This window comes from Rhipicephalus sanguineus, chromosome 6, assembly GCF_013339695.2.
Source record: "Rhipicephalus sanguineus isolate Rsan-2018 chromosome 6, BIME_Rsan_1.4, whole genome shotgun sequence".
Taxonomy (NCBI): Eukaryota; Metazoa; Arthropoda; class Arachnida; order Ixodida; family Ixodidae; genus Rhipicephalus; species Rhipicephalus sanguineus.
Genome location: NC_051181.1, coordinates 17,084,998 through 17,111,918, shown reverse-complemented (window position 1 = coordinate 17,111,918; position 26,921 = coordinate 17,084,998). Strand labels below are relative to the sequence as shown.

The window sequence follows — 26,921 nt, the reverse complement described above, 5'->3', positions numbered from 1 at the left end:
AGATGTAGCTAGCTAGTGAGGAGTATCTGTGATGTTGTTGTGTGTTCAGGCCTCTTACACACAGATAAGATCTCATGGCAACATAGAGGTTTTAATGTGGACGCGGGATGGAACTGACGAGCACGTTGCACAAGCGCATACATATGACACACACGTCAGTCTACGTCTAGTGGGTAGTGTCTATCAGCGCAGCAACGGCACACTCACGGCACGTTGACCGCGAGGAGATGTTGTCACCGATGGTCCAGGCATGCGTCGGGACGAAGGCCCAGTGCCAGGTGGTCTGGAACATTGCCCAGCACAGTAGCGGCCTAGGATACCGGCCTCACCGAAACACGTCGATGCCTGTTGTGCACAGGACCCAGGGCACAAGTCCTTGGTTGCCGCACATTTGGTCGGGAACGCGGGTCCCACCCAGGCAGCTCAGGCTAGAGCTGTGGCCGACTGACTCGCGCGACAGATGCTCATTGTCCTCTTCTTCTGGCGATGAGACGACATCCATGCGATGATTTCAGTCAGTTGCTACCACAGTATCCTAAATCCAAGGCACTCAACACACACCCGGTTGCCTCTTGATGCCACCTCACGTACCTGGCCTCTCTTCCAAACTACTTGCTCGTTATCACAGTCCTTGTCATATCATCGATGCAACCTAGCCTGTAATGACGTCGTCGAGCTACTCACAACATGCCAGACGTGTGTAATTCGGGGCTCGAGACAGTACACGTGGGCCACCTGAAATCATACTACTACCCCGTCATTCTGCCTGCCCCCTGAGTCGTGAGGATGACTACGCTTCACACTCAGGGTATTGTAAGGAAGCAGAAGTGCCCCTATTTAGACATTCTAATGTTATGAAGATTACATTCAATTCACACTCGCAATGGACAAAGCGATATCGGAAGCAGAGTTTGCAGAAGGTTTTTAATAAGTGTCGTCACAGCTGTCAATTTTTTCCCACTTATGGTACACTTCTCTCACTTCTCCCAACTTTTCAACTATTGGGACTGTGATGCAGTGAAATTCATTGACGTGACGGTCATGCTGCGTCAGGCCTGCGTGCTTCATGTTTAAACGATTGCAACAAAGGGAGAAAAAACCAACCACAGCACGTGTTCCATGCACAGAATGAAATGAAATCACTGCGAGCTCTACAATTAATGTTTCTTGTTGACATGCATGTACTTGCGTATTAGAGGAGCTCAAATCAGTGTAAATTTTTGTTCATATGTTTGGCAATAATACCGGATGCTTATATGTATATATATATAAACAATATTTTTTGGGGGAAGCCAGGAAACTCATTTAAAAATATTGTGTTTTCGAAGACAGTGTTATCGTTTTAAAGTATGGCTAGTTCAGAATTTTCTTAAAGGGGTACTGGCACAAAATTTCGCGGCCAAGATAGCCTGCTGGATCGATTCCTGTGTACGTGCGTGTACCATCTGCAAAATATCGACAGCGAATAAAGCTTGGAAGGTATTTTATATGAATTTTGAAGTTCGCGAGCGCAATCCAGCATTATAGGCCGCACCTGGTGCATTGACACCCTCGGAGGTGACCCAAGGTGACCTCCCTACTTCCCCTACGTAACTGTTGCAGCCAGTACAAGTTATGATGACGTCGTAGCCGCCATTTCTGTTCTGACGCGCTTCCCGACGAATCGCTCCTCGCCAGCGGGTCAAACCTGAAGTGATTCGCCGCGTCGAAAATTCCTTCCATCCCCGCCGCAAGAAAATCGTCGCCATCGAACGACGATGGGCCCGGCGACGACAGACCGCATGGAAATGCGTCACTGTTCTGTGTGCTCACGTGACCAACCGTTTCACTCGCTAGGTGGTGATAGTTGCACCCGGCGGCTTGTCGTTTTTGGAGCTCTGTCAAACCAAAACTGAGGCTGTGTCGGTAATGAGGAGCTTGTAATTAATTATCTCATGAGTGTTGCAGCAAACGATGTGCCGTGTTATGACTAACAGGCCTACAGCAACACATTGCAGCAAAAAAACGCGGGGCGAAAACTTTTGTGTCAGGACTCTTTTAAACAAATCAGCATTGCTCTCTTAAGTAATGTCAAATTACTTCAAATAATACAACAAGTTTGAACAAATTTCTGATGAAACCCGAGAAAATTTGTGCGTTTCCCTTTCAATAAATGCCAACATATGCTGCTGTAATGGGGTTCGAAAAATGACGCGACTTTATAAGTTTTCAGTACATGAATCTTTTGAAAAATAACTGTTAATCAGACTTTGAGTTAACTGCTTTGCACTCTCAATGTTAAACATGCCTTCGTGTGCTTGTTGTACCTAGGTAACATCCATACCATGTTCATATTGCAAGGGTATGAATAGCTGCAACAATGTGCCTCTGACTAGATCGCAGGTCTCTTTTTCGGTTGCATTACGTGTCCGAACATGTGAGTGTTAAATATTTGTATCTTTCATAACAAACCCCCATCTGCAGGAATCATAATTATTATTTTGCTGTCCCACTGAATGAGTTGCCTTTGGGGGATAAATAAACTTTGTCTTTGGTGTAGAGCCGAGTGTCTGCATAACAACACATTCTCAGAACAGAAAATTTTTGAACAAAAAAAAGTGTATGAAATTGATTAAGAGACTAAAGAAATGCATGCGCGGTTGCTAGGATGAAACAAGCAAGCATGGTCGAAATATTATGCTGTACAAATAAAAAATCTTCAATCAGCACTACAAACAAAAAAGTTCACCATTTTCCCATTGGTATTCTTCAGATGAGAATAGCAATATTCTCGGCCTGAAATCTGTTACATTTCACGGGTGCTGGTAAGCAGTTTTCTTGTTTTTTATCAGGTGCTTTGTGCTCCAGCTGTTGACATTGTGAATAACAAATACGTCAGATATGAAACTAAATTTCCGTGTTTTGCAAGCATATTCTGAGCTGACACACATGTATGGCTCTTTTGCACACCTTAAAATACTGGCATTTTTATGACTTGCTTACTTTTTTACAATTGCTTTCAAGCACAATTCTCTGTCCAGATTGCAGTTTGAATGCAGTTCACCTGATGTTGTGTTTTAAAATGTGATCGCATGAAATTAGAGCTTCAGGAAAAGCAAATCTTGAACAAAGTCTTCACACACCAATGAATGCTTAATAGTAATAACAGTAATGTCTGTGGTTTCATGGGCCATAACCACGACAAGATTGTTATGCACGCCAGAAATTTCAACCATGTGGTGTTCTTTCACAAGCACCTAAATTTAAGTACACTGGCGTCTAGCATTTTCACCTCCATTGAAATGCGACTGCCATGGATGCATAGTCGGGCCACTCATACTAATTCAGTTTGTTTGGGAAGAGAAATATGTCATATGAGCTCAGAAAAATGATTATCATGTCATGCTAGTTCTTGTATAAATATATTTTATGAGTCTATTGTGATGCTGTCCTCTGGTGTAATTATTCTCTGTTTCCCACAACAGTATATCTGTATTGTGTGTGCTCCTCATGCTGAAAGCATCAAGGTCTTTCATTAAATGCTTGTGTATGGTGGACATCAGTGCTTGATTGTCTCACACATTACATGACAAATTGTGCACTCAATGCATGTTACTGTGGTCTTTGGAAAAGTAATAACACTGTGTGAAAATCAGGTCAAAGAATTTGTTCGAGTACTCTATAAACATTTTATCCAGTTAATATTCAGGGTACTTGAAGCCAGTGTAGCTTTCGGAAGGGAAAGCGTCCCGCACTGCTGCTACAACACAGCTTGGTAGCACTGTTCTTTTCCTTCGGCCGAGACGGTGCCACACCCATCGCACAAACTGTCGGTACGCAGTGTACCTGTAACGCCTGAAACGTAAGCATCATGCACCATTGAGGATATGCAACTAGGCCAGCACTGCAGCTGCCTAACAAGCAGCTGTCATGTGTATATGTGCAGTTATATTTTTAATCTGGGGTACTGTGGTGCCAACACACTTCAATTGTAACTCCTTGTATATAAAAAAAAAAACGTTTTCACGCCAAACTTGTCTTTTCATCAAGTTGAATCAAACTGTTACTATGTTACCATTGCATGGAAGTTTCACCACAATGCATACTAGCTTTTAATTACTGTGGAATATTGAAAAAGTATACAGGATGAAAAAAAATGTCATATGTTCATATTGGTTGCTATTGCTTTTCTCTCCTCTTGTGGTACCAAAATATAGATATGGTAAATGTGGTGGACTGATGACACAATGTTATGCGATGTTTCGAGAACAGACTGTGTGGACCTTTGCTGTTTATAAATAAAATGGCAAGATGTGCTGTTACCTGTGAATTTCTGGGGCTGCAACGATGCCTGGACGATCCTCCATGAGTGCATAATAGGCTATTTGCAGGACATTGACGTCCAAGCATCCCCGCTGGAAAGTTTGATGGGCAGTAATGCACTGCTCATTTTCTGGCATAAGAGCGTGCACTTTCTGAATTTCATGGCAGCATAAGGATTCAACTTCTGTCTCCATTGCTTGACAGCTTCCACACTGGCACCTGTAGTAATTATTTTAGCATTATCAATATTACCATCAACCACTGTACTTGGCACTTTGTTTTGAATACGAGAGCCTCAGAGGCAATGATGGTGTCGCTGTCTTTCTTTTTTTCCTCTACCTGCACTTATTTTTCTGCAGTCATTTCCACCTCGGCCATTTGTGTGGGGGGGGGGGGTGGCTTTTAGTATTTCTGTACACTTTACTTTCATCTTGATCAGATAAACCGTTGTTATGTCGCACGGTATTCTTTTTTGCCATCGGTTCTGTATCAGTAAGTCCTGCCTAGGGCGTAATAATGACATAGCCAGTACGAAAAAAAGAAATGCATAGTCGGGCTGTGTCGTCGCATTTTATCTTGTAGCCATGCGTCTTGTCGCTCGTTCACTACTAAGTACTCGTGCATAAGCGTTTCGGACAACCCGCGGAGTAACTGCAAGCCTAGCTGCATGTTTTGGACATATGTATATAAATCCGGCTGAAAAAGTGGCATACGTACGATCGCAGAACTCATCTTCGAAGAGACAGCTGACAGCACGGAATAATGCTTGTTTGATTTCTTAATTTCTTTGATTGTTATTATCTTTCTTTTTGCCATAGGGAATAAGCCGCGGTGCGGTCAGTCGGCCTAGGCGCGTTGTCCTAAGCGCGAGATCGCAGGTTCAGATCCCGGGTACAGTGAACTAGTATCCCGGGCGCGGAAGCCGCATTACTTTGCAGGCGAAACGCAAAAACGCCGTTGCACTTAGGCTGTTGAAAACGTGCGGGGCACGTACGTTGTGTGGCACGTAGACGCACGTAAAACGTGCGTGCCACAAAAATTGCGCTATAATATTACTAGCGCTGTATTCGTGCTCGCTGCATCATATCCCATGATTTTCTCGTGCAGGAGCGTGCCTGTGCTTCGCCATTTTTGATAGCAGCACTAATCATGGCCTCAATCAAGCGTGACATGTGCACTTGCGCGGCATGAATAACGCTGCCAAATAATGCGGAGGCTACGAAGTAATTACTACACACTCCCTCGCTGCGCGCGAATCGATACCCCATGCACAATAAATGTTTCTCCTCACCCGTGAAATATTCCCTAAGGCGCTGATCATAATAAAGGGATCTTACCATTCAACGTTCCCTATTCGCAAGGCTCCTTGCAAAGAGTTGTCGGTGCTGTCGTGCGATTCTTCTTCCGACGAACTTGCCAACGGGTCGAACGCGAAGTGGTTAGCCGGGTTTGCGAGCTCAGCTTCTTGCATGCGGCCGAAATGGCCGAAATCGCTGTCGGAGTCGCTGGTCGACATTTCGTCCATCGTTGTTCGCGTGCGCAACGTGCGACTGACAGCAGACGACAGAGCTGCATTGGTACGTCAAGAGTTTCTGTCCCCACGTGACTGAAGCTGACATGATACGTCAGTGTGAAGCCACCCCTTCGAAATCGAAACCGAAAGTGGGCTTTTAAGAAAGCAGTATTAAAAATATATTCCATGCGTTTCGAAGCACCAGAATACTCTCTTTAGGGTTCTCGACACCAGTGCTTTTATTTACAACAAAAATCCGAAAATATTCAAAGTTCGTGTCAGTACTCCTTTAAGGGCGAGTCCATATACAACGAACTACTGATGTATCGACCACTTTTCGTGACACTTTCGAGTTCGTTATAAACGGGTTCGACTGTATATATGGAAAATTCGATATACAAAAATACAGGCCCCGAGACCTTACAAGTAGCGGATGATTGCCTACAATCGGCACATTCAAGAATGACAACTAATTCTGCACACATGATGCAACGGAATGTTTTATTTGCGTGAAAAAAAATTGCTTATCTTGGCCTGCTGCTTCGTCTTCGAAAGAAAGTTGAAGATGCTGGCCTCGGTCTTATTGAGGCTGTCCAGGTGCGACAGCCCGGTTGCCTCCATGTCGCCGCAACGGCAAATCAAGCCATACGCTGCCGCCACTTCAGCGGTGGAGTACGCGCGTGTAGCCGCCGCCTCGTCCGGACGATCTTTGTCGCCACTTGAGCTGTCGGCCTGGGCATCCTGTGTCCCTGCAACCGCAGCTACAATGTCGTCGTCAGCGAGGCTCGCAACAGCCTGAACATTGCAGTCCGCTTCCACGAAATCGTCCGCAGATACTTCGGGTGGAACGGCAGCCGGGAAGAGGGATGACAACTTGCGAAACGCGTCGTCTATGCGCTCTTCGTCGCCGTCTTCACCGGTTTCCGCAAGTTCCGCCGTCACAGAGCCTGCCTTCCGGAAGTAGTTGGCCACTGTGTTCTTGCGCTTCTTGACGCTGGCCATTGCTACACGAGAAGTAGAAAATTGAAGAAGTCCACAGTGCCTTTGCACAGCACGCACGCAAAAGAGGAATGCGGTGGTATGTGACAAATCACGGAAGTGAACTCCGCCAACAAAGCGCTCGCAATCAGTCGTGATGGCGGCGATAGCTACCCGGGCTACCTGCGAGGGCAGCAACGATGTACGAAAGGCACGAGCTGTGGTTGGCTGAGAAAATACAAAAGGCGCGGGCTGTGGTGTACTGATCAAAACTCACAAAACAGCAACAAAAAAAGAGAAAAGGCGAAAAGAGGAGGCCGCCGGCTCCTTCATTCCTGCTGTCCGAGCCGACGGTAACGCGGAGAGTGTTGGAGAAAAAGAGAGAGAGAGAGAGAATAAAAAAGCCGTTCCACAAGTTAGAGAACGCGCTCAACAGGAGTGCAGTCCGAGCCCTCTCGCCCTCCTGTTTTTCGAGCGTTTTGGGTGTCGGCGGAGGCGCAGTGCCGCGAAGGTGGCAAAGGTCGCGGTGCGCAGTGAGTGCCGAAGCGCACCTTCCAGCTTGCGCGGCGTTCAATATATCCGATGGCGGATAAAAATACTGTTCGATATAAACCTGCGAATTTCTATACTTTTACAAAGGATTTTCAAGGGGATAATTTGCGAGTTCGATATAGCCGAAAATTCGATATATGTGGGTTCGATATATCCGTGTTCGACTGTATTTGATAGCCAAAAGCGTACAGCACTTAGTTGTCGTCATTCTCTGCCATCTACTCTGCCCATGACAATTTGTTGGCACCTGGTTTGACACCAGTAGTTGCTTCACATGGTCGAACGCTATCTGTTGTGGGTCTTCCCACACCCGGAGCACCTTCTTATTGAACAACCAGTGCAGGGGTTCCGCGATAGCTGCCTCGTGTGACAGTAATGCATGATAATGAGCATTAACAGACAATAATACCAAGGAAAGTATAGGAGACGTTATTAGTAGTAAATGTAATGTAAATGTGAAGAAAGAAAAGTGGACGAAAAGATAGCTTGCCGCGGGCAGGGACCGAACCTGCGACCTTTGAATAACGCGTCCGATGCTCTACCAACTGAGCTACCGCGGCGGCCATCCCCCCGTCCACTTTGTGGAGTAGATATGTGTATTTAAACGTGGGAGCGTCAGTCAGCACCGCCAGTAGCCATGACGGCGAGTGTGGAACACTCTTTTTCCGCCTGTTGGCGTCACAATGCACGTGAACTTATTACGAGCTGGCAGCTGACCAATAATCCCTCGCATACTACCTGAAAGCATCAAGTCTGCCAGAACGAGACCCTCGCTATGAATGAAGGAAAGAAGTGGAAATTTTAAGGGCTCGTTTTTCTTTGTTATACACAATATTAATGAGCACTAACAGACAATAATGCCAAGGAAAGTATAGGGGACGTTGTTAGTAGTAAATGTAATGTAAATGTGAAGAAAAAAAAGTGGACGAAAAGATAGCTTGCCGCGGGCAGGGACCGAACCTGCGACCATCGAATAACACGTCCGATGCTCTAGCAACTGAGCTACCGCGGCGGCCATCCCCCCGTCCACTTTATGGGGTATATATGTGTATTTAAACGTGGGAGCGTCAGTCAGCGCCGCCAGTAGCCATGACGGCGAGTGTGAAACACTCTTTTTCTGCCTGTTGGCGTCACGACGCACGTGTACTTATTACGAGCTGGCAGCTGACCAATACCCTCGCATACTACCTGAAAGCATCAAGTCTGCCAGAACGAGACCCTCGCTATGAATGAAGGAAAGAAGTGGAAATTTTAAGGCTCGTTTTTCTTTGTTACACACAATATTAATGAGCGCTAACAGACAATAATGCCAAGGAAAGTATAGGGGACGTTATTAGTAGTATATGTAATGTAAATGTGAAGAAAAAAAAGTGGACGAAAAGATAGCTTGCCGCGGGCAGGGACTGCGGACATGGAATGACACCTGGTAGTCCACTCAGGAGGTTCTCCATTAAACTCTGGAAAATGCCAGGTGCAACGCTGATCCCGAATTGTAATCAGCGAAAACGAAAAGCACCCTGATGAGTCGCAATGGTCTGTGCGTCTTCAGATTCATCAGTCACTGGCAGCTGCTGGTAGTCCTGTGGCAAGTCTAGCTTTGCAAAAGCTGCTCCGCCAGAGAGGAATGCCAGCAGGTGGCTGACCGCTGGCATGAGATATGAGTGCTGCTGCAAGGCATTGTTCATCGTGCACTTATAGTATGCACAGATGCGGACGTCCCCATTTGCCTTCAGTGGCGTAACAATGGGGGTTTCCCACCGAGCGTGATCAATTGGCTCCAGGATTTCTTGTTGTACCAGTTTGTCGAGTTCAGCGTCGATTTTTGGTCGATGTGCAAAAGGCAACCTTCTTGCCTTCAGGCGGATGGGCACAACCTCGGGGTTAAGTGCAAAATGCACAGGCGGTCTCATGTAATAGCCCAATGTCCCATCAAACACAGAGACAAGGTCTTTGAATGTGCTGTCAAGTGATGATGGCAGTTGGTCATTGTGTTGCACTCCTGTAATATCAATCCTGAGTGGCGGAAACAAATCAAGTCCGAGAAGACTTGGGCGCTTCCCCTTGACAATGACAAGGCGCTGTTCGCCGTCAAAATCTTTGAACTGCACTCGCACCGTACCAATCCCACGTACAGCGATATGGTTGGCTTCATAGACTCTCATGATGACTCAAGTGGCTGTAGATTTGGGACACACCCATGCTGCAACATGTCATTATAGTTCACCGACTTTGTCAGGTATATCAGCAAATACTTAAACTTGGCTCGCCATGAATGCGTGTCTGGAATTGGCCCCAGAAGCCTTCCTGCTGGCAACAAGAAACTCGGAATGTGCAGCTTGGGTAGCGTGATTGCACAGAACGGTGGCGTAGTAAAAAATCCGGGCGATGCTGAAGTGGCAGTTTGCTGGCAGTGTTGAATCGATTGGCTCCTCACGGCAAGCTTGGCGCAGTTGGAACTACAGTAGACTCCCGTTAAGACGAACTCGAAGGGACCGCGGTCATCTGTTCGTCTTATCAGGAGTTCGGCTTATCAGAAGTGCCCCCTAAAAGACATGCTAACATGCCAACTGCATCCAAGTATGTTACTTGGAAACATTGAATGGTGTAGACTTAGAACAGGGGCAAAAAGACAAGTGAAAGAATTTATTTAGCTCGGCTTGAAAAAAATTATGCCTTCAAGTAGAGTACAGTCGAACCCACTTATAACGATCCCACATATAACGATCTATCGGTTATAACGACCATATTTCGGTGCACTTACGATTTTCCTATGCTAACCATTGATGCTGCGTCCACATATAGCGAACATTTTTCAAAGCCTCCTACTTTTTCAGCGAACACTTCAGACACGGTCGCGGTAAAAATATGGCGCATACGAAGCGAAAAAAAGTTAAAACATTCCTTCTAAAGCGTGACAGGGGAGCGCGCTCGCGCGTGCCCCGCTCCAGTTAACTTGCGACTAAGATATCCCAGATCGGCGAGCACCGCACGCAGATTTGGGACGATGCGAGCGAGGTCGCTCACTTTCCAGGCGTTTCTTCAGTGGCAGAATGGCAGTGAGGAAGAAAAAAAATAGTAGGCAGCATGAAGCCTTGCGGTCAGCTTTCGCACGGTACCCTATCCTGACGCCGTTCTCTGCAGCTACGACCGCCTGCGATGAACCAAACAATGCCTTGGAACGCAAGAAGGCATAAATGCAAGAATTGATAACCGCGATAACTTTCCATCGCAAAAAGGTTCACTGCGTCCCTAAACTTGTCGACGCCACAATGTGCCGCAAGAGGTTGTCCGTCTTTTCGGTAACGGCAGAGACCGGTCGATCGGTGATTACGACTGCCGCGCGATTGCGGCGATGCTTTCGCGGATAAGTATCAGAAAAGAGCGAAGGCGAGGTGGCGGCCGCCGATGAACGTGCCATTATGACTTATAGCCGACAACCTTATCACAGTCATCTGTAGATATCCGCTCGGCTGCGCGTGTGGCGTACGCCGTACACTGCGGATTGACGGCGGTACGAGCGCGCCATGCTGCCTGCCGTTCGCAAGTTTGCCGCCGCTGCGTCGTGCGAGACCGCAAGTGCGCATCGCTTTGTAGAAACGAAAGTAGCTCGCTGTTGTTGAGCGGCGCGGGCACAGAGGAACGTCGATGTACTGACAGCGAGCATATACTGCGTGTTTGACTACGTGACAACTCAAGTGCGCCGCGCATCGTCGTGCAGGGCCGTGAGAGCATCGCGGAGACGTCGAGTGCGTGTTGCTTGCAAAATGCTTGTTTTCGCCGCATTGAACGAAGAGGCTAGTCGCCACACACGTGCACGGTCCGGAGTGAAGCAAGCACAAAGAACGTACAAACGCACGCATACAGCATACAGCAGCAAGCGGCCCGGCAGTGACTCCGCGAGCCGAGTAGGCGACGCGCTGCACGCAACTAGCCAGGGATGATCGGCTCCACGTCGCGGTACTGCGCTTCGGTGAAATGGTGTCAGCTCATTGCAAAGGCGGTTAATTCACTCGTGAGCACGCAGCGGGCGTCGCTTCACGATGCGAAAAGGCTTAGTTTGTCACCGAAGGGGTTGTTAGCGCTTTAATAAAAGTGCAAAGAAAAAAAAAAAAGGCTTGGCCGCTAAGCGCACGTTTTAAAGGCGAGTCCATATACAACGAACTACTGATATAACGACCACTTTTCGCGACACTTTCGAGTTCGTTATAAACGGGTTCAGCTGTATTTACACGAATCTTAAGATCACCTGATTTCGCGGGTTCACAAACAAACGTTCTCATGAAGACATTGCTACCACATTTTAATAATAAAACTGTAGTGCACTCCTATGTTGATGATTACAAAAAACAAAAATATAGGGAGAAGCACGATTTTCCTTCAAAGAATGTAAATTTTGCCCTGGCAGTTCCTCTTCTTCTTGCGAGCCTGTTTTGCTGGCTCTAAGATCACTGCAGCAGGATAGAAAGTTGGGCTAGTTGGTACGTATGCATTATAGAAGCAGCGCAAAGAGACGTAGACTAAGAATAAACAAGCACACAGGACGAGCGCTGACTCGCAACTGAAAAAATTTATTTGGAAAGAACATCGAAGAAAATAAATTTTTTCAGTTGCGAGTCAGCGCTGGTCCTGTGTGCTTGTTTATTCTTCGTCTACGTCTTTTTGCGCTGCTTCTATGATGTATCTAAGACCACTTCTGGATATGCCTCAGTCGCGTGCTGTTGCCTTGACAAAGTCTGAGTTGCTTAAGAAAGTGTGCAAGGTTTTCTTAGAGGTCTGGATATTTTCCCGTTTTCGTCCCGTATCGTCCCATAGTTATTTTTCCCGATCGACGTGTGGCTGAAGATATCCCATCGCGCTACTCACGGTCACAAGCCTCGCGCACACGAAAAAGACACGATGCAGCTACATGCATATATGCTGTGTACAAAATAGCCTTCCTTTGTCGTGCACTTCCATAATCCAAATGGCTCATCACAATTTGCACTTCACTGGTAACAGATACAACGCGCACAGGTCTTACGCGAACCAACGCGAACTGGCCACAAAACGTGCTCGGCAGCCATTGTGTGATGGTGATGACGATGCACTTACCCCTCCGACGGGCCGCAAGCGTGGTTTTGGTTTCGTACTCGAACATAATGCACAACTTTTGTTCCCGTTGTTGCTTTCATTTTTTTTTTTTTTTCGCCCACTCTCTTTTCGTTTGCTCCTTGCGTTTGCCCCTCTGACCAGGGCGGAGGGGCCCCAAGCTGTTGTTTCTCCTTTGTACTCCAGCTGGGAAACCGAAGAATGGAAGGCGGGGATACAAAAGGACGCAATGGCTTGGGGGTCCCAGTTGTACATCCCCCTACCCTTTTTGTTGCTTTCTTTGCTGATAAAGCCCGCACCTCCCCCAGCCTGTGGGTGGGGGGATACCATCCGCTGACCTTTCTTTTTCGTTTATCTCACGCCCTCCGTGTTGCGATTTGCTTCGCTACATTGCTCCAGGATGCGCTTTTTTTTTGCTTTTTTGCTTTTTCTCGGTCGCCAACGTTGTCGGTCACCGCAAAAGTTCGCCTTAACAGAAGAGTACAGTTAGGCAGTTCGTTTTAAGCGAATTTTTTTTGCATTGATTCTATGGGAAACCAAAGAAACGCTCCTGTGTTGTTCGGCGTAAGCGAGAATCCGTCTTAACCCAGTTCGTCTTAACGGGAGTTCACTGTATTTGCCAGTTTCTTTTTTTTTTATTTCCACAGTACTACCATGAAAGCTCCTTTATGAAGCTGCACTGCCGAGAATGCTATTGTCTTTCCCTGCTGCAGGGCTGTCTCTGCCTTCGTCAATGGATGGTTCGCCCTGCCGGCTTCCACGTCTTCTTGCTGACCGCTGGGACCCGCTTCTGGCGGTTCTGCAGCCTCCCACGCTGCAGAAGTTGGCTGAGCGTTTATTGTCTCAGCCACACAACACTCGTCGCATTGAGGACGAGAGCTTGCGTCGCTACCTGTCTGTGGCTTGGCTTGGCCACCTGCTGACTGGAAGGCGGGAACAGTTATCCAGTGGGTGTTCAGTGCCATTTCTTCTACATTGCATTTTACTAGAGCTGTGCGAATAGCAAAATTTTGGGTGCGAAGCGAATTCGAATAATAAAGATTGAGTGCGAATCGAATCGAATAATTTTCGAATAATTTTAGAATATTTCTCAAACATTTTTTGAATACTGTTCTCATGAGATAGCAACATGAAAGTGTTTCTTTTTGCTAGGTTGATGAAGCGCTGGCGGGGTGGTGTTTCATAGTTGTCTTATCAAGAATGAGGCAATGTAGAGGCCGAATCGTATTTATGTACATGATTTGGTGCAACCAAAGTGTTGCCGACAACACTTTACGTGTGATAGGCGAAGATGCCATTTCCTCAGCCTCTCCTCCTCTTTCAACTTCTGTGGAAGTCCAACTGATGTGGCAGACAAGGGTGTGCTCCCTTCAAGTCCGGGGTATCAAATCTGCCTCGTAGACGTTGATATATAAGAACATCTGAAATTTCGGATGCTAAAAAGCTTCGGCGTCCGATTTTTCGGACTTCCTGCCCAAATTTCAGGTCCAAAACAACATTAATTGAGCCCCCACCTCTGCCACATCTTTTATCTCCATGTTGGAACCAGCATTTTCTTGAGTTAACACTTTTGTGACCGCGGAAAAATTGGTTGTTTTTGGCTAGTCCAGGAAATATTTTTTTCCTGCCACAGAATATAATTAATGCTAACGTGTAGGGTATCAAATGATAGAGGAAGAATTAGTCTTTCCAACAGTATTAATTCCAAACAATGAATTTATTTCGAATTCAATAAAAAAATTATCAAACAAAGAAAAATGCATCAGAAAGAAAGAAGGATTCATAAAAACATCAATGCTACTCTGCAATGGTTCAAAATTTTAAAAAATCGAAATATACGTTTTGAACGCAAAGTCCTCGTAGAATAATAGTGGAAATATAAGCTCTGTAAGTGCACAGATTATTTACATAAATACAAGAATATAGGCACTAGTGCCCATCATGCCACCGCGCGATGCAGGTTCTCGACGTGGTGAAACAAAGGCTGGCGGCGCATGTTTCGGGAAAAAAATTTTTATTTCTGTTCAACTTTCCTAGCATAGTTTGCAGTTCTGGTATTTTTCAATTTTCCTGTGTATTTGTTGAAATGAACAGTGTAGTTTGTTCCAAATCTGCAAAAATCCATAACTGTACCCTCATTCGACCTCTTTCTCGCTCATATACTGCCGAATACCATACCGACCTTCACATTTCACCATTTTCTCATCCACTGAAAGGTTCCGACGGGGTTAAAAGATAGCGTAGAAAAATCATTCATGTGTTGCAATAGAGAAGACACGGGGTGAAGATTCTCGTGGGATGCGACGGTCGTCTTCTTCAGATCAGAGACACTCGGAAAGCCTTGAACCTTTTCCGTGGCATCACTGACGATGGACGAAGGCCTGGAAATATGTGTCGTCGACACCAACACCAATGCAAGAGCTGGACTACAACGATTACCATGAACACATGGAGTGAATCGAACTTGCTCATCTTCTCTTCAGTAACCTCCCTCCATAGATCTGTCCCTCTCACTGTATGCGGGCTTTTCGAAAGTATGCATCCACGCATACTTATCTGTGTGGTTGCATATCTCTCTGACGACTTCTGCGGTAAAAAACAATACGAAGATGCTGCCGCGCAGCACACCGGAGCGTTGGGCCAAAGTGTGCTCCTCGCCGTCTTCGCGCAGAGAACTGCGCTCTTTCTGCAACCGGCGCCAAATGCTCCCGCCCGAACGAAGTTAACACCTTGCAGATAATAGCTGTTATTTTTAGAACACACCGGACACGTTTACATCGACGCGCAGCAGCGATAAAACGACCCGAGGAGAAGACGAAACTTACGGCGGATAGCTGCTGATGTTCCGGGGAGGTTTGACGCACTTTCACCGTCCGTACTGAAGCCTGGCGAATCGAAGTCGTCTTCTGTGTCTGTGGTGCTACCATCATCCAGAGATTACCACTCATATTAATCAGAATCCGTCGAAATTCGCCGTTTCTGTGGAGCACTGCGAGCGGCGTCGACGCGAAGTCCGAAACAACGAGCGCTCACCTACCCGACTGTGAACGAGTTTAAAAATCTCCCCGCGGTGGAAAAAACAAACTCGCAAACAAAAGTGATAAAAAACATGTTATTTTACGCCTTGTATTGCGTTAGCTGTCCAGAACCGCTCAGAGAGTGCCAAAACTTGATCTTGAAGTCATCGATAACATACTATCGATGGGAATAGGCGCGGTCACGAAAGTGTTAATACATTTGCTATGAAAGGCAGCTTGAAAGGCAGCTTTGCCGCAATTGGGTTGTGATGAGGTGAAGCGTATTGAAAATCTAGGGACCACTCCCAATCGGACGTTGACTGTCTTTTGGCCAAGCTCGACCGTAACGGAGCTTGAAAGGTAGCTTTGCCGCAATACGGGTGTGTGATGAGGTGAAGCATATTGAAAATCTAGGGACCACTTCCAATCTGACGTTGACTGTCTTTTGGCTAAATTCGACCGTAACGGAGCTTGAAAGGCAGCTTTGCCGCAATACGAGAGCGTAATGAGGTGAAGCATATTGAAAATCTGAAGGGGTCACTTTCAGTCGGACGTTGACTGTATTTGTTTTTGGGAAGTTTGAATAGTAAAATTCCAGTGTGAATCGAATCGAATAGCAAACACTATAAGAAAAATATTCGAAATTTCGAATATTCGCACACCCCTACATTTTACACATTACTGAATCTAACGTGAATTCAGTATTCATGAGTTCAAAGTATTAGAAATTTAGTGCTCCTGAATGCAATGAGAGCTGGGCTAGTCAGTGACTGATCATTATACTGTATGGTGAAGTAGTGCACTTTTGACCGGGACAAAGGGGAGAAGAAAGGTAGTGAGTGTTGTGTCCTTCTTGTCCCCTTTGTCCCCGTCAAAAGTGTGCTACTTCACCATACGGTATAATAATCAACCAAGGGCAGCATGCGTGAAATTAAGTTAGGGTTCGCGGTCGAGAGAACAGCCGCAACAACTATCCTGCGTAAGCCTACCAAGCTGGCAAGTGCACTGCTAGTGGCAAAGGTGAAAGCCCGCCTCGCAAAGCCTTTACACTTGTGGAACACTGCCTTCACTGATGGTGGAATAGAGCTCGTACACGCGCTCTACGATGATGCACTCTACGATGATGTAACTACAGTTTAGGGACAGTTGGGTATAAGAGATGCCTGTGTGCCTACGTAGAAAGAGGGCTTGGTCAGAAAATGAGAACATGGTACCCTGCTTATAAGAGACTTCTCCCATGAGGGACAAGAACTGCTCTCCGGTGCGTGTCTCTTATAAAGGGGTTCAACTGTATTGTCACGGGGTCATGACGCTGACGAAGGAAGTAGTCGGCGTGTCCAAGATGACATTCTTTACTTGGGCCAACTTGTGGTTGGGAAACAGAAAGTCAAACTATAAGCAATACACGCTGTAGACTTATAGCGGCAAGTAGAGCGTCGACCGTCGCGTGTCCAAGATGACACACTTTATTTGGCCCAACTTGTGGTCGGGAAACAGAAAGTCAAACTACAAGCAATACACGCTGTAGACTTATAGCGGCAAGGCGCGTCTGCATTTATGCACGTGGCATCAAACATTCGAGGCTTATCGCTGGTGGCCGAGCTAATTCGAGAATAAACTCGGCTGTTCGCGTATGTGTGCTCAAGCCTATCAGATGCTCCTAAAAATAATCTCGAATGTTCCCAGACATTCTGGCGCAGTTGGTGCGAGGGAGCAGCTACACGTGCAATGGGCCAGTAACAGAAAACAGATAAAGAGGAGCTTGTATGGCACTATTTTCGAGATCAAAAAATAAAAAAAGCTGAACAGTGATATCGTGCACTTGACATGGACAAGGACACCCGTCCGGTGCGGAGCACGCACAGAACGTGTGGCAAGCGGCACGAGCAAAGGCTTCTTCGGCACCTAGACAACCCTTCCTGGTACAGTATAACCTCATTACAACAGACCTTCATAGTGAAGAGGATCTTGGTCTGTTGTAAAGGGAGTATGTAAAATCCAAGTACTGTTACAACAGACTTTTATGTAAACGCGAAATGGGTCTGTTATAACCGGAGAGAATTACGACTCACAAACATGGTCTTATTTTTAACGGGGGACCAAAAAAAAAATATGGTTTTTGGAAAATCGCATTTTCAGTTTCGGTAGCCCATTTTCTATCTGATTCCAAAATATCTTCACTGAAAACTACTTAGAAGTGCTATAAAAATTTGTTTTGCATCTGCCAACTTGGCGAAAATTGCGGAAATAGCAAAAAAAAAGAAGAAAGTGTTTTTCAAAACTATAGCTCGGCAACGGCACAACCGGGCGCCACCATTTTGGGCTCGTCATAAAGAGCATTTCTCTGTGTTCAAGTTCTCCGTTTCAGCTTCCTCCTCCATTCAGTGACAGGCGTACAAAAAGCACGTTTCAAGTTCAATTCAAGGCCTCCGATTGGCTGCTTCTGCCATGATGCTCGCTTTGGGATCGTCGCCTGCTGCTTGTGCGTCGCGAGGTCGTGGCTGTCGAAAATTGCGCTACTTAGTGACGCGTTTGCACTCGTTCTGTGTTCACGGGTCGACGATAATTTAGAATGCTTTAGTTTGGCAGCAGCAAACGGAAGCTCAATCATCAGATTACGATACCGCAGCGCAGTGCGTGCGACTGTAAGGCGTGCGACTGTAATAGCGTTGACTCGTTGGACCCGCTGTTAGACGTTCTTCTTATCAGCACTTCGGAGCTTATGACGAAGACCACCACGGGACAACTCTTTGTACTCGCAATCGAGCATGACGTACTTTGAAACATCGGGCACCGCGGCCACACACATCGCAACTGAGCTTTCTACTCGGTGTCGTGGCTAGGTCTAACTCTTCCCACGGTGCCGATGTACGAGACAAATCCGGACTTTGCGGACATGAACATCGCGCTAGCGGACATGTGAAAGTGAAGAAGCCGCAATGTCCTTCGTCGCAAGCAACGAATCGCATCACCCGCTGGCTTATAAGAACTGCCGATGGGCATTTTGCGCATTGGCAGCGGACCCCCCCGGCCATGCTCACCGTGCAGCGACCGCTCGGAAAAGCGCTGGCAGCGGCTAGCAATTTCGCGCGTCAGCATCCCAAAACGCAACACCAAGCACGCTGTGCACCGATCTTTTGTCGCTACAGCTAGGCATAGCTGATCATTGACAGATCGGCGGCCTTCGTTCTTAAATCGGTATGTCGATATCCGCGGCGCGCTGTTCCCGTCCCAAAAGTATGCTAAGCGATGTTTGAAGTCGGAAGTTATTGAATTTGGTAGGTCCGTGGTTGAAAAGTCCGCTCTAATGGAGTCCTGACCACCTTGCTGGCCTGACATTTTAGTCAATTATATCCGAATATCCGTTGTACCAGAATCCGTTGTAAACGAAGCTCAATCAATGGAACAAATACGGAGGTCGGCATAACGCCGCAAATTGGTATGTAATATCCGAATGTCTGTTGTAAACAGATCCGTTGTGACGAGGTTATACTGTATACAGCTTGTGTACTAGCTGCACACTATCACACTGGCAATGCGAGAAGTACTGGCATTGTCGATATATATTTGATTTAGCTGTATATTTGTACCTGACAACCAGTCTATTTTGGTGAAATGTGTGAGATTAGTTTGATATCGTACTGATTACTATCTGCTGCTGTGACAACTGTGATGTGTGACTGATTACATTTACAACCAGCCTATTTTGGTGAAATGTGTGAGATTAGTTTGATATCGTACTGATTACCATCTGCTGCTGTGACAACTGTGATGTGTGACTGATTACATTTATAGCGTTATCAGGGTTGAGCTCACTTATTTTAAGTGCATAGCTCATTTAGCCGTTCCTTTTTTTTTGCGACTGTCAATGCAGGTTATTTTGGTGAAATATGAAAATAACAGATTGCTTTGATCTCATACGGAATATAAACCGCTACTTTGGCGACAGTTTTGCGTGATAGTCACGGGTGAGACAGCTGCGCATATTGCGCATTTTTGATACGATTCCGTTTTCCTGCGCCAAGCTGCTCCGAAAGCATAAAAATTGCAAGAATTGCGCCGAACTGCGCCGAAACGGCCCCTCAAGCAATAATTTTCAAGCCTGCATCAGTTTCAGCGTGGGAAAACGTACCATATTTACTCGAATCTAACGCGCACCTTTTTTTCGGCAAAACGAGTCGAAAAATCGCATGCGCGTTAGAATCGAGTACCGAAAAAAAAAAAAAGAAACTCGGTTATGGTATTGCCATCGGCATTTCAAAATGGCCGCCTCCTACGCGCCTCGGCCATTTCTGTCATTGTTTCAGTTCGTACGTGTGCTGAGGAGTTTGTCATCCCGTTCTACATTCGCATCGGTGGCATGGAAGTGCCCACTCCAAGTACTCGATGAGTGCACCACGATGTCGCATTTCAAAGAAAAGTTATTACATGTGCAGAGACGGACGGAAATCGGGCCGCATCGCGGTCGTTCGGAGTTGCCGAAACATGCGTGCGAGACTGGCGCAAACAGAAGCAGAAGATTGTTTTACAGCAAAGCTTCACGAAAAAGTTTCTGTGGACAAAAGCAGGGCCGGTTTGCCGAAATCGAAGAGCGTTGACAGCGACAATGAGTTGTCCGACAGCGACGAAGACTGATCCATTATGCGACTCGTATCGCCGCCGTAGTGGTTACAGTTTCAGCGGCAAGGCCCGCCGTTTGACTTTGTGTTTTCTTTTTTTGAAACTTTAGTTCTTTAAAAGCCAAATACTTGTTCTTCTGAATATGCGAAGGTGGACTCCTACGGACTTCTTTTGTTCATTTCTCTCACGAAAAATGGGTGCGCGTTAGAATCGATGTTGTACTTTTTTTTTTTTGGTCGCGGAAAACGGGTGCGCGTTACAATCGAGGGTGCGGTAGAATCGAGTAAATACGGTAACTTTAGAAGCAGCACCAGGGATACGTTCGCAGAACATGTTAACGCGCCCAAGCGTGTCCTTCTACGCACCTTTGTAATGGAGGCTTCCATAGTGCTGTGGTAATCGCCTCTGAGTGGTTGTAAATATATGTGACCCCCCCCCCCCCCATGCGTTCATCGGTGGCCGCCATACCGCTTTTGTTCTTTCCTTGAAGGCGTCGCCACAATCGCGTGCTAGTAAGAATCGTTCATTGACCGTTCAAAGACCTACTGCTATGTGACTACAATTCTTGTGCAATCAGATTTTTTTATTATTTGAAAAATGTGATGTTTATTCTTTTTTTATTTTCAAATGTAAAGTGAACCTAGTTAAAAAACTTTTTTCTTCTATTTCATATGTTGTTACCCGGGTTATATAAATTGCGTAGTTTGTAAAAAGGTAGTGTAGTTCATACCTGGCAATAATACGTTAAAAAAAAGCGTTCTCCAAAGGCTCTTTGAACGTTATGTGTATTCTAAGCCGATTAAAATGTGCGTTTCTTCCTCCAAGTTGCTACAAATTTGTTTTTTACAAGCTCCAAAACCGACATAATAAATGCCACTAACTGCTCCCAAACAAGGTTCTCCTGCTCCTAAATTGAAATTTTGCTGCTCCCAAAACTGCTCCCAAATCGATTTCAGCCGTCTCACCCCTGGATAGTGGTTACTTTTACAATTTAGTTTTCAGCTTTATCGCTTTGGTATGGTTTCTGCCTCAAGTACTGGTACCTTGAACATATAGCTCATGTTAGTGGTCAGTGACCATCCATCTTCTTAATTATATATTCGTCTCTTGCAATTTACATATTATTGTATGTGAACTATGTTTCATAATACATATTAATACTATATATTAGATGCTTAAATGATGCTTTAAACTCATCGATCATAATTGAATTTTAAGGCGCAAAGGAGGACATACACAAGATAGGACACGGGACAAAGTGCAATCATGAACATTCATCAACTTGCCCAACAAAAGTTCTCCTAAACTCGTGGAGTCGTTTGGAATATTTTGCATCTGCTCCGAAAACACCAATAGCTTCTCCAAGCTAGCATTTTTTCTGCTCCTAAAACACTTAGAGCTGCTCTTAAGTCGCATTTCTTCTGCTCCAAAAAGCGAAATGCCGCTTCTGTCACTATTAACGCCTTCATCGCTGTCTCTCCATGGCCAGCGTATCGCCGTTGAGAAGTGCAGTCGTTACCTCGCTTATTTGGGCCATATTACAACCGGTCTTTTTCATCTCGGGCGCTGCGCAATAAGTGATGTGTATACATGGAGTTCTATGGAAGGATAAGTGGGACTCTCATTCAGTCGAGGATCACACGTGCACGTATTACAATGCTCGGTTAAATTAGTTTTTTTATTTTTATTTACATATTGCAGATACTCCCTTGCTCTGTCATTTGTGTAGCATCTCATCTGGCCTATGTAGACCTTTCCACAGCTAAGTGGAATTTTATACAACTCCGACTGCGCATTTGTCGTAGGGCCTCGCGTGCCTTTTGTCGCAAGGTGCTGTTTTCTTCCCACTAATGTGGGAGTAAAGGACCGACAGCTTCTTTAGGTCTGAAAGAACAATCGGAACTCCATATTTCCAAGTGACTTTGTTGAGGGAGTGCGACACACGGTGCACATAAAGCAGAACTTTGGGCCATGTCACACGCTGTGCACTGTCGGCTGCTGCTGCTGCTTTTCTTGTGCCTTAAGCTCTCATAAGAAGGACTCGGCTACTGCGACAACGGCCGAGCGAGGTTACCCTGCTTTCTCTAGTCTGCCAATATGTGCTTAAAGACTGTCACGCATCTTGTGATCACATGACTTTTTGAGAAAAGACTCAAGGCACATGATCACAATAGCATGTTTTACCACTTTAGAACGCGCTGATTCAAACGGAGTTTGCGCTTGTCCCTGTAACCCCCCCCCCCCCATGTGACCGTGTCTTTTTTTCGCGCAACCTTTTAATTTCAAGTATGTCGAACACATTAGGCCAGGAACGAGTTTTACTACAGGAGATTTGTATGGCAGAGTAAACTCACCTTCGTAAAATGGTGTCAGTATCCCTTTAAGTGACGACAGGGCACCCCGGGGGCTCTACTGCGGAGCCAAGCCATTTGCTAGCGAAGGTGGAGTGTTGCAGATGCTCCAGGACCCGCTGTGACGAGGATGCTGTTACTTCGTGGCAGTCTCACCCGGTCACTGCCAAGATCGACGTCTACACCATGGACTCTTGGTGTCGCACCTCCGGACTCGACATCCGCCTCTATTGTCACCCGTGAGATGCTGGCTTCTTCGACCTTCTTCCAACGTTGCCCCACAGACAATGCCCATTCTCTCTCCTTGGGTTTTTCATCACGGCTTGGGTCGCATGCCACAAGCCCTCCTCTGACCAGTCGCGTATGTGGACTTGGCAGAAGTGCACACCATCGAGGAATTTTCCATTCCTCGCATACCATTGCGTACCATCAAAACTTTTCATCATTTGGCACATGCCTCGTGCCCCTTACTCATGACTCCCTTTCTCGACCTTTTTTCCGTTGTACAAGTACGGCGCCAAGTCATACACCGCTGGTTGGAACACAATGGTTCCAAACAAACATGAACTTCATTACTTGTAACTTGACACTATCAAATACGTACACTCACAAAGAAAAAAGAAATGTCACAGCGCCGTCTGCCTAACTGTCTAATGTCGCTCGTTTTCAGCATGTCTTAGCGCTTACAGTTCCGGCGTTGAGTTACCCGGTCTGTCGGTGATCGCTCATAGGTCATCAAGCATGATAAGCCATCACTCTGTCGTCGAGCTCCACCCACGTTCCCAAGCTGACCAGTGCTGCTGGCCCGCACAGGCCCAGCCATGTTCCTTGCATGGGACCCAGACTGGGAGAGCCAGCCTTCACATTCTCTCTCTCAGCAGCGTAAACCCTGAAACACCTCAGCCACCAGACCAAGGCCAGCGGTAGTCCCAAGAACCGCGAACAGCTGCTCGCTGAGGCAAGACCCAGCGAGGTGTTCCGCAGCCGTTGTCCTCTCGTCCCGGCCACCATGTTCTTCCCTGCACGCACCCCTTTTCCATGATTGGTTGGTTGGTTGGTTGGACCTTGGCAACCTGGCGCAACCCACTGCGGGGATCGGCCATGAAACGGGTGGCACCTTATTTTTGAGATAAAATTGATTTACATTTCAAATATGTTTATAAAAAGGATATGTGAGGAAAAACTCACACTAATATTCAAGGCTAGAAAAAAAAAAAAATATATATATATATAGATTTTTCGAAGCCAGTATGAATGAAAAATAAAATGAAATTAAATAACCTAATAAGCAATTTGCTTTGTCTCCCATAGAAAATCTGTTGCCACGTGCTCCCTTTTCATCATCCTTTTCTTCTATCTTTAACCTTGACATTCTTCGTCTGTTTAAAATAACATCTTCCTCTTCTTCTTTCATTCAACTTGTCATTCTTAATTCGGATTGCACAGGACCGGAAAGAATGTCTGAATTAACCGAATTATCGAAAGCATCAAGAAAACGGTAAACAAATGTCTTTTACATCAACACACTTTCATTTTCTTGATGAATACATAAATGCTGTGCATTTCGCATAAGAACAGAGTAAAAGCTGCAATTTTCGTCATCCTGCGACCGTGGTGCAAGACCCCCATGTCTTAAAGGACCCCTGACAGCAAAATTTTTGTTTGTGACTTTTTTACTGTAATTTGTAGCTTTGTGTTTGGTAATCCCTAAGTTGAATCATAAATGCTCTAACGTATCGTATAACTAATTCTAGCATAGTTAATTGGGATCATTTTAGCATCACTTCAAAACGCTCGCCTAAAAACCATAAGAAACTAGTGCCCCATGCGGGGGAGCGCTAAAGATCACGTGCACACAAGTTGTGGTGACCTTAAAGCGCAGTTTTCAAATCGTGGGTGCCTCGGTATGGGTTAAACCTGTTCAGTGCGTGTCCTTTCATGAAAACTACCTCGAGAGCAGCCCTACAACAGAGCGACAGGGGTGAGGAACAATAGGCCTCACCGGGTGCCAGTCGTGATATTGTGTGTGCCCTGCAAACCTTCTGTGATGTCCGCAATACTTGCTTTATTCGTGGAACGTCACGTGGGGCCTCGATCTACGTCATACCAGGATGTTGCGAGGTGCAGCCAACTCAAATGGGCACTCACGCTTACTTTAAACCAAATTAAGATATCTTAAAGGTAGCGTTTGCCACTAATAATTGGTCAGAAGTGCCCCGTATACGGGAAAGTCAAACAACACAAACATCTCGAGGTTTCAGTTTTGGTGTTAGGGGTCCTTTAATCGGACCGAAAAGGGCTCTGCACCCCTCCCTTATTACATACCGCCACCGCCGCTACACAACGCACGTGATGATGCTTCTTTCGCAGATAAACTGGGCGGACACTAATCATTCGTCCACCACAATTTAGCAAACAAGTTTTATGCCAGCATGCAGTCCATGGCTGAAAGCTTTTAACCTTCAACAGCTTCTACCATGTTAGAGTTTTGTGACATTGTGCTTGCGTTGCAATATGTCAAAATGAAGCTACTGATTACCACATCCGCTGTGGATGAGACCATAGTCACCAACGACGTGATCATAGTCGGTGTTCACGCAGTTATGGAGGCACATGGGCGGCCTACGCACTCAGAGTCGAAATGAAGCTACTTAGCGCTGCAGCCACTCCGGAAGAAACCTGGCACACTCATGGATGGTGACTATGCAGTTCTGAAGGCACGCGGTTAAAACAGATCTACTGTAGACGATGCTGCAGTTGCTATCGACATGATCATAGATAGCACCCACGCAGTTCACGTATGTCTAGTAAAATCAAAAACGAAAGAAATCTGCCGCAACTGCTGAAGCCTTGGTCGTCAAGAACGTGAATGAGGATGGTGACGACGCTAAATTGAACTCCCGCAGCCAACGCAGTGTCACACGCTGTGGTAAACGTCACACACGGTGGTAAGTGCATATAGGCATGAAGCACACTGGTTTTCGGTCGTTACTGTGTGGTTTGCACTAATGATTATGGCAATGCGGACTGCGTTGCCTTGTTTCGGTTGCTCGCAAACGTCGTTTTCACTCTTTCGCGATGCACATTTGCGGCGCATCGCACTTGGCGCACTCCGAAGGTCGTCCGGAGTAGCCTGTTTGCGGCCAAATATGACCGAATTAATGAGAGTTTGATGCATTTGAACGATATATATTCTCACCGGTACCGTAGAACACATCCGAATTATCTGAATTGGCGAGGGTCAAAAGAATGAGCTTTTACCGTACAAAGATCTGGTAGCTCATCAGCCCAGCCGGCTTTCTTTTTCCACAGCTCTTGAAATAGGAGCTTTGCTTGTGTGATGAAAGGTGCTATCATCTCCACGGGCAGGGTTGCCAGGTCGAAAGGACAAAATATAGCCAAGAAATTGGAGAAAATAGCCAAGTAGCAGCCAACTTGAACCAAGGGCAGTAAAAGTAGCCAAGAGTAGCCATGCATGTGCGAAAACAACTGCGACGTTTTTATTTAAATGAGTAAATGTGTGTGCCTTTTGGCGGAAATGTAAATAAGTAATGCAAGAGCCCTTCAAAATCAGAATTGCTGAGATGAAAGCCTAAATTGTTGACTTTAGCAAACATTTTTTGCAGGATGACTAAGCTTCTTGCGCTGTTGCAGAAATGAGTCTCTTGACGCGTCTTGCATGACTTTTCTTAAAAGCACTAGTAGTACCTGCCTTGTGGCGAGAAATAAAAATCAGTACTAAGAATAACAGTTGCGTGTGTGTGTGTGTGTGCTCAAAGTCAGTTGCTGGGATCGAGGCATAAATTGTAATCACTTTTGCAATCGTTTCTCGCGTAATCACGAAGTCCGAGCAGTTGTTATCTAAGAAATAACACAGACAGTTCGTCAGATATACGATTTGTATAATATCGATGAGTGCAGAGCGTCCTGGATGCAGAGTGCTTTCGATTGTCCTGCTCACTTCCAATTACACTTTAAAGGGACACTAAAGAGAAAAACAATTTTTCTTGTATTTGTAAGTTACTCTTTCACAATACAAAAATTGCCGCACTTGCTGCGAGAAGACATTTGATAAGGAGAAAATGCGCAAAAACAAAATGCGGGTGGTGATGCCACCTTGAAGTTCCAGCACGAATCTCTGTGACATCATATATTTTAACAGTGTGAAATCAAGGCTTCGACGGACACCCGTCTGGTCAGGAAGAATCATTGAATAAAAAGACGAAGACGCCGACCACAAGAGAATAAAAATGTAATGACGTTTCGGCGCCCGTTTGTGAACAAGGCTCCCGTTCTGGGTGCCGAAACGTCATTACATTTTTATTCTTTTGTGGTCGGCGTCTTCGTCTTTTTATTCAATTTTAACAGTGTCTGCTAGAGCCTACGTAGTTCATAACCGGTGAATATGTAATATGCATTATCTTCTGTGGGGGCCAGAGATGTAGCATACCAAGTTGCAGGATATTTCGTCGAACAGTGCTGCCAAGATACGAAAAAAGC

General features: G+C 46.0%; 1 protein-coding gene and 1 non-coding gene across 4 annotated transcripts in view; one reads left to right on the top strand and one right to left on the bottom strand.

Moving 5' to 3' along the window:
* The window catches only part of LOC119395622 (uncharacterized), a 293,261-nt gene that overhangs the window by 131,541 nt on the left and 134,799 nt on the right, over positions 1 to 26,921 (top strand). For 2 of the 3 annotated variants that reach the window (XM_049416706.1, XM_037662604.1), the window contains one exon: positions 13,147 to 13,380. The exons of the other annotated variant lie outside the window; for it this stretch is intronic. In XM_049416706.1, coding sequence (XP_049272663.1) covers positions 13,147 to 13,380 — 234 coding nt within the window. The remainder of the gene's footprint in view (positions 1 to 13,146; positions 13,381 to 26,921) is intronic. 3 annotated transcript variants of the gene reach the window in all.
* On the bottom strand, positions 8,285 to 8,357 carry Trnat-ugu (transfer RNA threonine (anticodon UGU)). The gene has a single exon. It is a non-coding gene; the product is annotated as a tRNA-Thr (tRNA).